General features: G+C 36.7%; 1 protein-coding gene and 1 non-coding gene across 5 annotated transcripts in view; both read left to right on the top strand.

The window, feature by feature from the left end:
- The window catches only part of Kcnq5 (potassium voltage-gated channel subfamily Q member 5), a 527,081-nt gene that overhangs the window by 449,836 nt on the left and 62,257 nt on the right, over nt 1–14,988 (top strand). For all 4 annotated transcript variants that reach the window (XM_047559119.1, XM_047559117.1, XM_047559116.1 and 1 more), the window contains 2 exons: nt 3,348–3,443; nt 11,377–11,471. In XM_047559119.1, coding sequence (XP_047415075.1) covers nt 3,348–3,443; nt 11,377–11,471 — 191 coding nt within the window. The remainder of the gene's footprint in view (nt 1–3,347; nt 3,444–11,376; nt 11,472–14,988) is intronic.
- Nucleotides 7,841–7,915, top strand: Trnai-uau (transfer RNA isoleucine (anticodon UAU)). Its single transcript has one exon. It is a non-coding gene; the product is annotated as a tRNA-Ile (tRNA).

Genomic DNA, 14,988 nt, shown 5'->3' with positions numbered 1-14,988 from the left:
CATAATGAAACTCTGGACTGTTGCAGGGAGTTTAAGTTGTGTTGCTGTTAGGTTAAAGGTCAGAGACTAGTCTTCTTGGGTATGTTTCCAATAAAGTGATTACATTTTATATGCAAATCAAAGTAACACATGCTGGAAACCTGAAGAATTTGCACAGAACAGAACATTTCCTAACAAAGCCAAGAAAAGTAGCCTTTGTCATGGATCTTTTTACTGTAACCTTGCAGGAGGTGCTGAGTTATCATTTTGTCATGTGTACCCACCAGTCAACAGTGTTGTCTGATTGAAATTTAGGTGGACACACTGGCATTTTGCTGAAAAAGTTAGAGATGGATTGTGATCAGTCCGGTTTCGGGTTTCTCCCATCCAGTAAACTTGAAGACCAGGGATTCCCCATCTTACCTTCAAAGTTGAAGGATTATCTTGCACACCACGGAGTCATACAGGTCACACTGTGTGACTTCCTCTGAGGCCCTCTCACCTAGACTAAAGAGCTCACAGAAGCAGCCCCAGTATCCCGGGATCACCCTGATGAGAAAGAAGGTCTCTCTCCTCTTTGGGGTGTTCCCTCCCTCCTGCTAATACTTCTACTACAGGTATCTTTTTACTGATGAAGAAATTTTTACAGATTGAATTACTTGAAACCTTGGGCTAATAAGTTCAATGCAAGGACTAGTTCTGTTTGATTCAGGACATTAACCACTCAAAAAATAAATATTAGCCTCTATCCATAATCATTAACAATATTAACAAATGTAATTATTATATATAGTAAAATATTAACAACTATTAAAAAGTCTTTTGGCAGAACTTGTTTTCCAAGTGTGGTATACAAATTAGGCTCATTTAATCTGGAAGATAAGGAAAGGTAAATATTTTAAAATGTTTAGCAGAACATATTTTTTTTTTTACTTAGTGTTTATGTAGCACATCTCAGCCTAGTACTGAAACTTAAAACCTTAAAATTAAGCCTTGTTTTCCCAGAAAATGAATGAAAACAAAACTCGGTTTCTAAGAATTTGTATTTATTGGTGTCAATATTTGCAGGGATAACACATATGTTGAAAGATTAAGCCATGTTGTATGTGTATATATCATAACAGACTTTACTTAACAGACTTCTATTTAGGTACACTGAGCTGTATACTAAGAGAGAGGTGGAAGAAAGTTGGAATGGAGCCACAATGAGACAATGAGCAGACCTGGTTTAATAACTGCTGTAATGTACAATCTGACGCACAAGATATGTAGCAAATAGTTGCCATCTACTAATATAGTTTTCTAAACAAAACCAACACGACTTTCAGCAAATTGTAGTGTTTGGTAGATGCATAGGTTGTGCTATATAGGGCCTGTCTTCATTTTCCAAACTCATAACCACACAAGTGTTCAAAACTGGCAGTTACGGCCATTAATTCAATTTCCACAGAATATTATGTTCCATAAGAGTCAGTTATATACAAATGTACACATAATGTACATCTAATACATACTATAAATAAGTACTGTAAGTTATGAGGATTTATATTCTCTTATATGTTTATACTTCATGGACAGTAACATTAAAAGGAAAATAAATCAATTTTTCCTAAAGAACTTACTGTAACAAAAAAAAATTAGGAATTAGGAATGATTAGAGTTGATCTGGATTTAGAAGTAGAAAGCCATTTTTATAAACTCCAAGTGGAGGTAAATATTGTTTAAATCTGCAAACCAGATCACAGAAACCACGTTATTATAAAGCTTAGTTTGTATAATCACAACTTGTATGAGATGGAAATCTTAGACAGCATGAGGCATGCACTGAAAAAAAGAGATGGAAAGCAGAACCTATGATGTCATTGCTCATTACATGGGACAGTCATTTATCTAATTAGTAATGGAGTAGATCATTGCTCATTAGTAGCAAATAGTATTATTTTATAATTGTGTATTTTAAACATGATTGCATTACTGATTGTCTGGTTATTGTCACAGATGTACTCAGAATTGTGGAATCTCAAGATAAGAAGGAAGGTTAAAGGCTATCTAGAGTCCAAAAATACCTCAGCCAAACTGTCACCCAGTCAAGACTTAACTAACACCTCCCAGAGATGAAATAAACCCACCACCTCTCCAGGCAGCCTGTACTATCCTTGAACTACTTTAAAAATATAAAGAAAAGGAAAGCAACCATTCCTTACCTATGGCAAATAATGACTTAGTACTTCTAAGATGTCCATCTTTAACCTAAGGGTTAGACTCCTTGAAGTTTAATGAAAAGCTAATAATTTATAGCCATCAAATAAAATCCACAAACTTGAAAGCAGTGGTGTTCCAAGTACCATACCAATAAAGTTGAGAATACAGACAAAACCCAGAGACTTGAATGTAGCAACCTCTAAAAGCCAACCCAAGACTGAGACAAAAAGCACTCTGATTCCACAAATGTTAGACCAAACTGAAAGGAGACAGGAACATCAAAGAACTAGGATTGGGGCTGATCAAGATGATAAGCAGAAGGAAAGAAAACTAGCCAAAAACTAATGTAAACATAAGAGGGGATACAAATCTTACTAACTGCAAAATCTGAATAGGTGAGCCAAAACCAAAAGGTAAGGATTGCTAAAAGTGAGAGATGAAAACAGGAAAACAGGAATGTACTTTGCAATGACCCATAGTCATGTCTCTATTGTATAGACAGGCAAAATGGAAAACCTCTTTCATCAAAACTGAGTGCCTGTTTGTCTCATCTGAATAACCGTCCCCTCTATTTTACTTTACTTTGGTAGATGTAGAATTACAGCATCATGAAAGATTATAACTGGGACAGATTTGAAACACCCCTCCCCCGCATTTCATGGATGAAGAATATACAACTTTAGAGTTATGTCAAAGGGCTAGAGGGTCACCATGTCCATAGCAGCAAGATTTTACTTCTCTCAAAGTCAAAATCCAGAATTCATGTCCTCAAAATGCTATCACTGGATAAGACCACTTACTCCAATTTAGACATAAAGAAACATCACAGAGAAGGTCACATGAGAAACAATTTAATAGCAAATTATATTTGCATTTATGATGCCTCTTACTATACCAGCAAAGACAAGAAATGACAATCCCTAGTTGATTTGCTAAAGGACAGAAATTATATCTCTTGACAATGTTGCCTAACAATTTGCCATTAGCTGATGGTATTATAATAGAGATAAATAGTGTTTGTTTTAGTAAGTAACATATTTATTCTGGACAGGTGACACCCTGCTTATCTTCTCAGACCCATTTTAGCAGTTTTTAAAATATTTGTATTATTTAACAGTACTTTTGAAATTTGTTTTTAAAAGTGCTATTTTTATATTTTGTTCCAGGGCATTCTTGGCTCAGGTTTTGCATTAAAAGTACAGGAACAGCACCGCCAGAAACACTTCGAGAAAAGAAGGAACCCAGCTGCCAACCTCATTCAGGTGAATGTCAGTGCAATAGGTAGACCACAACATCGGTCTCCACAGTGCTTGTTGGGTCATTTTCAAATCTCTGTGCTTCTTTGCTTTGTAGAGCTACTATTTTGTCTCTTTTTAAAAATAAAGTCAGCACTTTTAATGAACAGTCTTGGGTTTGGGCAGGTATTTCCTCTCTCCCAACAGAAAAATATATTTTTTCAGCAAATGATCTGAGCCTTGTTCAGACTAATTAACTCTACTAACAAAGCCATATAGAAATTAGCTGTTATGTTTCTCCTGGAATGACCTAATGTGTCTTATGAATTATTGGTGAAATGTAATTGATCATTAAGTGATGGAGCAGAACATGGCATTGTTCCCTGCGTGACAGTTAACTTCTCCAGCCAGATGTATGTCCATGCTGAAGAACAGATGTGTTTAGGGTGTCAAAGTTTAGTGCCGTGAAATTGCTTTTAATGTCATCTAGGGTAATCACTTGAAAGAGTTATCTTATTTTAAGAGCTGGTGGGATTATGGGATGTATCCGTGATTGAGGATATGCAATAATAAGCATATTACTTGAGGCTAGCTCATAATATATTGATGTTATTAAGCATTTCATTTTCTTTTCAATAACTCAAAATTTGCCTTAGGACTAAAAGAAATGAGCTATCCTTTTGCCATCCATATCATTTGGGTGTGGAACTATCCTAGAATCAGGTTGAGAATCACAAAATATATTTTTTGCTGGATTCATAATGTGAAGTTGGCATTTAGTTATGGGTAAGATAATTCTACATTCTAAAGTTTTTCCCATTCTGTCAAGCAGTTGAAGCTCCAGAACTTCTAAACTGGAGGTGTTTGGGATGGCAGTCCCAGGTACTTGGAGGCTTGTCTTCATGCTGTAGTAACAGGCACATGGCTTTAATTTACATCGTAGATTTGAATGGCTGACCTAATAGGAAGTAACCACCAGAACCTTTAGCCTTGCAGTATGTCCAACACAAGAGGAGCTAGGGAAAGGCAAGAGGAGTACACCATGAAAGAGATCTGTTCATGTCTAATGGCTAGACAAGGACATTAATCTTTAAATCTATTCTGCAACTATTGACAAAAAAAATGGATCTTTGCATATGACTTTCAATGCAAATCACTGACAAAGTCCCTATTTTTTTTTTAATTTCCAGACTTTAAAAGAGCACAAAAGAAAGAAAATTTACTTTACTTAAAGGAAAAGTTCCTTAAGTAGTAAGAGTATAAGGTCTGATGCCAAACAAAGATCAGCAAAAGGAAAGGAGGATGCACACACAACACCCTGAGGCCCTGTACTCCAAGCCTTTCATCCTTTAGCACTTAGCTGATTGTGTTTCCACGCTTCTAATAAAACCTTCTCTTTACTATTCTTCTCTTTAATTTTCCTTCACTCTAGAAAAATGTTTTCCAACCTGTGAGTGAAAGGTTATTTGATGGGTTCCTTGATTCCATTTGGGCACCAAACCCTGTCTATGCAAAGAGCCAATAATATATCTTACCTCTTACATCTTAAAACTTCTTAGAACATCAGCTATTCTGTTAGCAAGTGAGCCCATGTAGGAATTTCTTATGCATGTATCAGTTGTGATGCTATAGGGCTATTCTGCCCAATACCATAACCACAGGCTCTGTGTAGCTACTTAAACAAAAATTAATTAAAATAAAAAATCCCTTCCTTTGTACTAAATACTTCTCAAGTGTTCAGTTGCTTTTAGTGGCTATTGGCTACCATATTACATAAGACATATGTGGAGAAAAATAGCAGAAACTTTTCTGATCTGACTTACCATTATTAACTACTAAATTGTGCAAAAACAATTTCCAATTGAACTTAAAATAAATTGCGATTTTCCTGCATTAAATCACTGAAGCAAGGCATTTATATATCCACAGCCTAAGACAAGGTCTGCATCACAGGTAACCTATAAAAGGTGGAGAAGATGCTGATTGAACAGATTTGCCTGGAGGCTTAGAATTTTATTTTATGGAACTTGGTTATATAACATATATCACAATCCATTGAACTTGTAAAAATGTAGGTAAAAATAGAGCAAAATCATGAATTTTTCTTTTACTCAAATTTCCAAAGTATATGTTGTTCTTAGCAGAAAATAATGCAAAATACAGGACTTGAAATGTTGAAGAACACCTTTAAAATCTAATCATAGTTTCATAAATCGAAATAGAATTTACTAATTTAAAAAGCAACTGCTCCCTCATTCAAATGCAACTTATTTATTATACATAAGAATACTATGACTATTAATTCATTCACTACTTCTCCATGATGTAGTCTTTGGACAGAATTCAGGGCTTTAGACCTTGATTATATATTGTAGAAATTTATTTTTAAGGATGCACTAGATTGAAAAGCAAGCCTCATTTGCTGATCCATTCATTTTCTTACCCAATAAACCTGACTTGATTTGCTGAACATACAAAGTATCAAGACCCAAAGCAATCTCATTTGTTTTAAGCCAGAGCCACTCTCTTCCTACAAGGGCAAGTGAGATGCCCAAATTGCTTTGTCATTTGGTTGGTGAGAGAACTAAATTAACCAGCATTTCAGGGTTTTAGGAAAAAGTTTAAAACCCCAGCAGCTTGCAGTAAATTTAGCTGTGTCAATATCTTTGCATGATTCATTTAAATTAACTTTTCATTTCAAGTGGAGCAGTCTGGGAAAAGAAATCAGCTCTCAGTAACGTTTTGAATACCTGCCCAAATGTCACAACTTTTATTAATAATGCCTAAGACTCATGAAGTGCTTTTTAGTTTGGAGAGTGCTTCTAATACACAATGTCACTTGATCCTCAAGACAAGCCCAGGAGGAGCTTGGACTAAAATTCTTGATGTTTAGATCCAAATCCATTACTCCTTTGGAAAAGCACCCTTGCACCTTCATACAGGCATTTCTGAACTTTGGGGTTAACATTTAAGGGTTGTCCCAATGTTCCACATCAGAAGTTTACCTCTGTAGAGGATGGACCAGTTCAGGGTGTAGCCAAGATGCTTTCCTAGAAACAGAAACAGGGGAATTAAATGAAAGTTTGAGAAATCAATGATGATAGAATTAATTTCCTTAAAGGAGGCAATTAAAAGCTGTTGCTTTGAGGATGCTAACTGACCCAAAGGAAACGTTTTATATATATTATATATTTTATATAATAAAATATATTTTTTATATATAATATATATAAAACTGGGTTCCTCTAATGACATAACTTGACTTTTACCAAGTTATCCTAAAGTGAGGCTGCCAATCCATAAGTTCAAGTCACTTATACAGACTATACATCTTTTTTAGTGCTTCAGTCGTAAATAAGAACAGAATCAGAAAAAAATCCTGTATATTAAAAAAATGACAGTAGAGAAAAATAATAGGAAAGATAAAGTTGTGAAAATCTCCAAAGGGAGTACAGGAAAACTGAAGAGGGGAGATTTTACCACATAAATATATATTGTGATTCTCCAGAAGTGGCCACAGTAAATGAGTGTACCAAATGCCCAACAATGTGAACCAAAAACTTCATACCAAGATTATCATAATGAGATATCAGAATGCTTGCAACAAAGGAGATTCAAAATGATTTCTGAACAGGACATATCCCCAGGAACAAGAATCAGCATGGCATTAGATAGCTATCTCATTAGTAACTCTAAAATTAGAAGACAGTGAAATAACGCATCCAAAATTATGAAGGAAAATTACTTCTAACCTAGAATTCTACACACAGCCAAACCAGTCATGGAGCACAAAGGCATTTTTAGACATAAAGATCTCAAAAACTTACCTACTATTTTCCTTTACTCAAGAAGCTACCTGGACAGGATCGCCCTTCCAAAAGAGGATAAGCCAAGAGAGGAAGAGATATGAAATTCAGGAAATAAGAGCTCCATCTCTACAGTGATAAGAAAGGGAAGTCCCCGGGCAACAGGCACAGCAGGCTGGATAGCAGAGTGAGCAGGAGGCTGAGGGATTCAGGAGAAAGATCTCCAAGGACATGCAAAAACAGAACTGACAGATTCCATGATGCTTTTGATGAGAAAAATTTTATAGTTCTGTAGGCAAGAGCAGGAATGTCTTCATAATAATTACATGAAGGCAAATCAATAAACTAAATAGGGCAGTGATAATTGTAAGCAAAACAAAAAAAAATTATATAGAAAAGAATGAGTAGTCATAGTATATTACATTGCTGAACTGGGAACAGTAGTTACATGTTTATAATAATGAAAATACTAAATGATAACTAAAATTGTGATACAAAAATGTTGGAAGGATGAGAGGAGGGGAAGGGGGCATGTAAATGGGCCATGTTAGTATCTTTCATGGTAGGAAGTTAATTAATGATGCCCAAAAATAGAAAATCAAGAAATAATAAAGGGCTGGGGAGATGGCTCAGTCGGTAGAGTGCTTGCCTTATAAGCATAAGGACCTGGGTTCAATCCCCAGCACCCCCCCAAAAAAAAAAAAATTCTTAACGTTAAAAATAAATAAAAAAAAAAAAGAAATAATAATATGAGCGTAAACTTTAAGAATTGGGATTCTTAAAAAGCAGAAATGACAGCCAGGCTTGGTGGCGCACACCCATAATTCTAGCAGCTCAAGAGGCTGGGACAGAAGGATCGAGAGTTCAAAGCTAGCCTCAGCAATTTAGTGAGGCCCTAAGTAACTCAGCAAGACCCTGTCTCTAAATAAAAAATATAAAAAAGGGCTGGGGATATGTCTCTGGTTAAACACCCCTGGGTTCAAACCCTGATACCAAAAACAAAAAAAGAAAAAGAAAAAGAAAAAGAAAGAAAGAAAGAAAAACAAAGATTAAAGAAAAAAATAACTTCCTTACTAATATATCTTTGGATGATCATCTGAAACCTTCTGGACTGTTTCCAGAAAAGGTCAAACTTGCCATCCATAGGCTACTTCACATAGAGCAACTAAACACTTCCAAAATTGAATTATACTACATTGTATTTATGATCATAGAAAAAGGTTCAAATTTGTTTGGCTGTCTAGAGCACCACCCCTCACCTGACAAATAGAAAAGTTAGGTCTCACTTTGCTTCTTGTTAATTTGTCCTTTGGAGTAGATACACCATGTAAATTAGCCTTGGGAAATCCCTCTGGGGTGTTGTTTTCCTCTTGCCAACCACTATGCGATTTGGACTTTAAATGTAGGAACATTAGGTACTGGATCATGCGAATGTGGACTTGAATTTCAACTGCTAGAAGCAATTAACTGAGATGGAAGGCAGGACATAGTTATTAAGAGGTCTTAGAGTAGTGGAGTTACACTTCCCTCTGCCTTTTCAACTGTTAACTAATATTATCCCTGGAATAGATGCCACTTGCTCTTTCTGTACCTCTAATTTACAAGGCATTTTTAGGAGAAGAGTAAGGAAGGGAACAGGAGTTTAGGTGCTGAGATCAATTTTATGAAAAAGAGCAAGAAGCCAGGTCCTATTGTAAAAAGAAAAAAAAAAGAAAGAAAGAAAGAAAATAGAAAAAAATCTTCAATTTTCTCAGCATAGTTTTTGCCCCCACTTCTCTGTAACATTAACAGATAGTGCCCTGGTTCCATTTTTTGTTGTATTGTTGTTTGGGATTTTTTTTTTTCCCCATGAGTTTCAAATAATGCACACACCCTGCTGTCTTTGCTTTCAGGGTATCAAGAGCTCACATATTTATCATACCTTCTACAGAAATTATTTAAGTAAAGCAACCATCTGTTCCCTCACAGCATCAGAGGTTCTCTAGGCCTTATCACTACAGAAGCTGCAATAACAAATTCATGAATTTTCATTGATTATTCTAGGTCACTCTAAAAATCATATATGTGGTTGCAAAAATTAGCATTTCAAGATGATAGGCTAGTAATTGCTTTATTGTCTATAAGATGTCAAGATGCTTACCACAAATTTCCACAGATTTATTGGTTAAATCAACATGAGCCAGGTGAGTAAGGCTTCAGGCAAGGAATCCTCATTGAAAATATAAAAATCTTTCTCACAAACAAAAAAGTCCCTCAGGTTCTACTATATATTTTTCTAATTTTTCATGTCATTTCCTGAGCATTTTACTGAAGTATAATGTGCATGCAGCAAAGAGCACACTTTGTACAAAACTCAGCACCTTGCTTAACCAGCACCCCAATAAGCAAAGTATGACCTCCCGTGTACACTTTCTCAATCACTGTTGCACAAGGGTAACTCTGGGCTGCCTTCTAAGGATAGTTTAGTTTTCCCTGGGTTTTGTACATGATGGTAAGGTATTCATTTCTGTCTTATTTCCTTCACTCAACATTATTCATATGAAGTTTAGCATATTGTTATTATTATCCATATTTTGAGCATAGTTAGAATGAACTATTACCATGTAGTGTCCCCTTACATGACCACACCACGAGTTTCCTGCTTTTGCTACTGCTGATGGATATCTGGGCATTTTTAGCTTTAGTTTATTAAGAAATTAGTACATATCTTTTGGTGAACATATATAAACATTTCTGTCATTTACCTAGGGTTGAATAGCTGTATCATAGGAACTGTGTATGTTCAACTTTAATAGATCTGCCAGACAGTTTTCCAAAGTAGTTGTGCCAATTTTTAACTTTTTATGCAGCTCAGATTTATTCAATGATATGCTCAGGAAAGGAAATATAATTAGATCACTTTTTTCCTTCATTGTAGGTTTCAAAATCATGACTGATGGTTATATAGTAGGGAGATGACCCATTTAAATGAATTTGCCACATAAAATAGAATACTCTGAGTAATGAATCATAATAAAAACTTTTCTCTGAGGAAATTGGAGCAAACATTTGATCATTAGAGATGTTTGCAGCCCCATTGCAAGGGGATACGTTTACCAAACTCTACATGGAAAGTAAGCTCAGGCAATCTCTCAAATAGACAGTTCAGACGGAAGCTCTTTCAACCACAGTGATCAAGCAGTCAGTAAAATCCCCACTGGGGGGCTGTGACCAAGAGCCAGGCAACTGGAGGTGCTGTCTCAACCCCTCCAAGCTTGTGTAAACCTCTTCATTTATCTGAGCACTTTGTTCTCATCTACAAAATGGGGGTCTTAATCCACACTTTGATTGTAAGGATCTCATGAAAATACCTAATATTATGAATGTCAGGTATGATTACATTAAGTAGACCAAGCTTATATTTTATATCAAAGAGATATAAATATATTCTTAGTTCATGATATTAAACCTTTAGGTGTTTTCCAATTATATTCCTACAGATACATCCCTCCCAATCTTGTTTTAGTGCTATTCTGGTTATCACTATTTTCATTTTTATCATTAGAACTACTTTATGGTTCACCTTCAGGGACTTCACTAATGAAATCATTAACATACCATTAGTGTACTAGTTAGTTCACTAGTTGCACAGTGGATTTTGGTAATTCTTTGCCTCTATCCTTTCAAATATTGCTTAAAGACCACACCCTGGAATGCATGTCCATGCTCAAGAAGTTTCTCTAACTAGTATATCTAACTAGTATATTGAATCAGTTACTCATTACTGGTTTTGTTTTAGATAATATAGTATTTTTTCAAAACCAATTCAAAAATTGAGTTATGCTATACTTTTTGGTACTTTTGCTTTTTGATGTGAATTATTTTGAAAAATGATTTTGATGTAGCAGAATCTGTGTGTCAGCTGAAAATGCCAAAGTAGACTTCTTCTTCTTCCTTTGGGCATTTATCAGGGCTAAGTATGACAAAGAAAAGATTTTTTTTTTTTTAGTTGTGGCTGGACCTAGTGCTAGACAAGTGCTCTACCACTGAGCTGTAACCCCAGCCCTGAAGAAAAGATTCTTAATGTGCATAACTTAATATTCCCCCTGTTATGTCATTCTATTTCCTTCTCTCTTTTGTTTTCTTTTTCATGTCCCCACGTGTGCCACATGCAGTGTGTTTGGCGTAGTTATGCAGCTGATGAGAAATCTGTTTCCATTGCAACCTGGAAGCCCCACTTGAAGGCCTTGCACACCTGCAGCCCCACCAAGTAGGTATCTATGTGACAGCTGGTGCTGTAGTGAGTCATTTCAAGTTTGTTAAAGAAACTGTACACACGTGCGTGCATGCACACACATGCACACACAGTGTCAATTTTGGCTTGTGGTTCTTTTGCTCTTAAAGAGATTTATACCTGTTTAGCAACTTAAGCACAAAACTAAATGGAATCAGTGTCATTCCCCATCACCCACAAGCCAGGATTAAAGATTACAGGAATGTAAACTATTATATAGACTTCTTTCTGCTATTCATACTTTCTCAACTCATAAAAGCCACCAGAACCCTAGAGGGAAGCACCACAGTTCCTGCTTATTTTCTACTCATCACCTAACTTCAGGAGGGGAGTGCCTTGAAAGCAATGTATCTTCACACATTTAAGTCAAAGTCATTGCTCATCTGTGTCTTACAGGGTGGTTATTTAGCAAAAAAAAAAATCAGCAGCAAAAAAAAAAAAATAAGGAGGAGGAGGAGAAGGAGAATTGAAGTTCAATAAAATTAGAGTTTACAATGAGGCAATGGGACTAATCAGAATAAAATTTGGAATAATCAAGATTTTAAAATCATATTATTACTTCCATTCCCATTTCATTGGCCAGAGCCAATCATTCAACCATGCCATTCAAAGGGAATGGGAAAGTGTAATCCTACCATGTACCTAGAAGTAGGAGAGAACCTAAGACATTTGAACACAAGTAATGATTATCATACTGATCTTTAATTTTAAAAAGTCCTTAGTCCAACCAGGCACAGTGACATATACCTGTAATCCCAGCAGCTTGGGAGGCAGGAGAGTGGCAAATTCAAAACCAGCCTCAGTAACAGCAAGGCACTAAGCAACTCAGTGAGACCCTGACCCTAAATAAAATACAAACTAAGACTGGGGATGTGACTCAGTTGTTGAGTGCCCCTGAGTTCAATCCCTGGCACCAAAAAAAAAAAAAAAAAATCCTTAGTCCTAGAATCCTAGACTCCAGTTCAACTCACAGAGCACACATTAAATCATAATTGCAATCTTACTAAAGAAGCCTTCACTGAGGCACCAAAGCAAGTTTGTCCTGATAAAGACTCTCTGAGTCTCTCAGCTCAATCCAAGGAGTCAGTCCTTCAGATTGTTCCAAAGATAGTAAGTTGCTTATCTGGCTTAGAGTTTTAGTGCACTGGCCATTTCCCTTCTTAGCCTGACAAAACCTCAGTCTCAGTGACTTTGTGGGATTCAAAGGTCTCACCACTGTGACTCAGAAAGGCCATCTTATTCTTATTGATCTGGGAGGGAGATGGACTGCAGAAACCTTCATGACTTACCCCACAGCATGGCTACTGTGTGGAGCTTTGTAAGGCAGCACCATGCTCAGTGTTGGGATGCAGCAAACCAACCATTAACTAACAGGATTTGTTAAGTGACTTCCCTGAATTGCCCTGGGCCTTAATCTTCCTATCCACAAAGAAAATGATAAGAGCTGTCAAGATGGTTCCTAAGTGCTAATGGAACACATTTCCTAGAGGTCAGTCGCCAAAACTATCAGCACCTGGGACAGAGATATTCATAGAAACACCTCAACAGCTCCAGGATTTTAGAGAAGGTGGAACCTTATCAAGGACAGAAGTCTGAATGCTGTTGAGTGAATGTGTGGATTAGAATCCATTCTTCATTTAGATCTTGGAATTTCGTTGAATTCCTTTTATTGAATAGTAGATCCTTTCAAGGTGTTGGTATAGAAATTCAAAAAGAACTTAACTCTTGTTGTCATCTATTCCTTGGTATATGAATAAAAATGGGAATTACACAGAAATTATATTTCTTATCTTAAAGAATCTAAAGGTAAAATAATAAGGTTGGTAGGAAAACTGGGGTTCTCAAGTACCATCTGTGATTATCCCACTCACTGCAGTTTGAGATTAAAAGTCATTCTGAAGCCTGGAAAACCCATTTAATAATGAATCGAATTCTCACGGTGCAATCAGTTATTATTTGACTCATCATTTTCTTTCTTTTCCTGATATTGTCCCTGTTTTAAATGGGGGTGGAGATGGAGAAGGATTGACAGATGTGAGTGCCTGCCTTCCCCCTGTCCTGTTGTGTCCCTCAGCCATGCCCTCACTCACCTTTCCCTGCAACCTCATTGGCCTCTGTGTCTCAGCCCCATTTACTGAAGAGAAGTTATGTGTCCAGAATGACAGCAGTCCCTGGTGCAGTCCATAGAAACCTGGGTATCTGAACATCTCTCCTTCCAGTGATACTTCATGACTCTCATGGTTCTTGCTATTGGTATTATTGTTATTCTTTATATCAGTGTTGTGATGGAACTTAAGAGCTTTTCCCTAAGAATAATATTCATTGCACAAATAAAACTCAAAACCTTGCTCACAATTTTAATGAACTCAGAACCTTTGCTTAAGAAAGAAAACCTACTTTAGTCAAGCTTCTATGTTTGTGAGAAGAATAATTTGCAGTGACTTAGAGGGATATTTTTATATTTATAATTAGATGGCTTATTGAATGCAGAGTGATGTAGTAAGAAAAAGAGCAAAGCTTTTGTTATTTCTATAGTGCATTTCCTTTATCAGAGTGCAAGAACTTCTGGAGAGAAATATAATATTTCTATGTATCCATTCAACAAGCATTCCTTGATTACCTGTTGGGTGCCAGGCACTGTTTGAGTCACCAGAAATGCAGCAGTCAGAGAGAAAAACAAAAACGTTTGAACCTCAGGGCTCAGGAAGTCTATATGCAATAGATACTGGAAATAAATTAAAAAGTAAAATGCAAAATATGTTAGACAGCAAAAAGTGTTAAGGATAAAAGAAAAATAAAGAATTTAGGGAGTATTGGGGCTGCAATTTTAAGTAGGAGGTCAGGGGAAAGAACACATTACTAACATCATCATCACCATCAGCAGCAGCAATGGAGTTATCCCTAAAAGACCGCAACCCCATGCTCTGCTTCCCCACAGTTTTAGAAATACAGTGGGACTTTGTGATTCCACAGACTCCTCCCCAGAGTAGGATGAAAGCGTCTAAGAAACAGAGGTGTTGTGTTGGGGAGAGAGGCAGGCAGGGGGACATGCCACATCTCCTCCATCCTGCCAGAGGTGCTAACCAGCATTTTCCTACTCTCTTTTCTGGCCTAGTTGTCTCTTATATACACCTCGCAAATCTGAGATGCTACTTCGAAGTTTTGTTCAGACAGAAGGATTTATAGAGGGAAAGGTTTGCCTTGAGTTTTCTTCTCTGAGTGAGCGAAAGCTATGCAAAGGGTGAAACGTGGGTAAATGTGCTATTTTAGAGGATGAGTCAGACATATTCTGTGAAGCTGCAAGGAATTATCAAACTCCAGGGATGCCACAAGGTTCCTTAAGAAGTCAGAAGTTGAAGACTGTCTAACATAAGGCCTTTCCATTCAGTCATGAGAAACACCAAGACCCAAAGGGAAGTGAGGGGCCTACTACCAGAGTCCCACGGTTCATTTGCTAAGAGTGATGCCCCAGCACCTTGCTGCTGTGACCTGA

This window comes from Sciurus carolinensis, chromosome 7 (assembly GCF_902686445.1).
Source record: "Sciurus carolinensis chromosome 7, mSciCar1.2, whole genome shotgun sequence".
NCBI lineage: Eukaryota > Metazoa > Chordata > Mammalia > Rodentia > Sciuridae > Sciurus > Sciurus carolinensis.
Note: the sequence above shows the minus strand (reverse complement) of the source record. Positions and strands in the feature narration are given on the sequence as shown.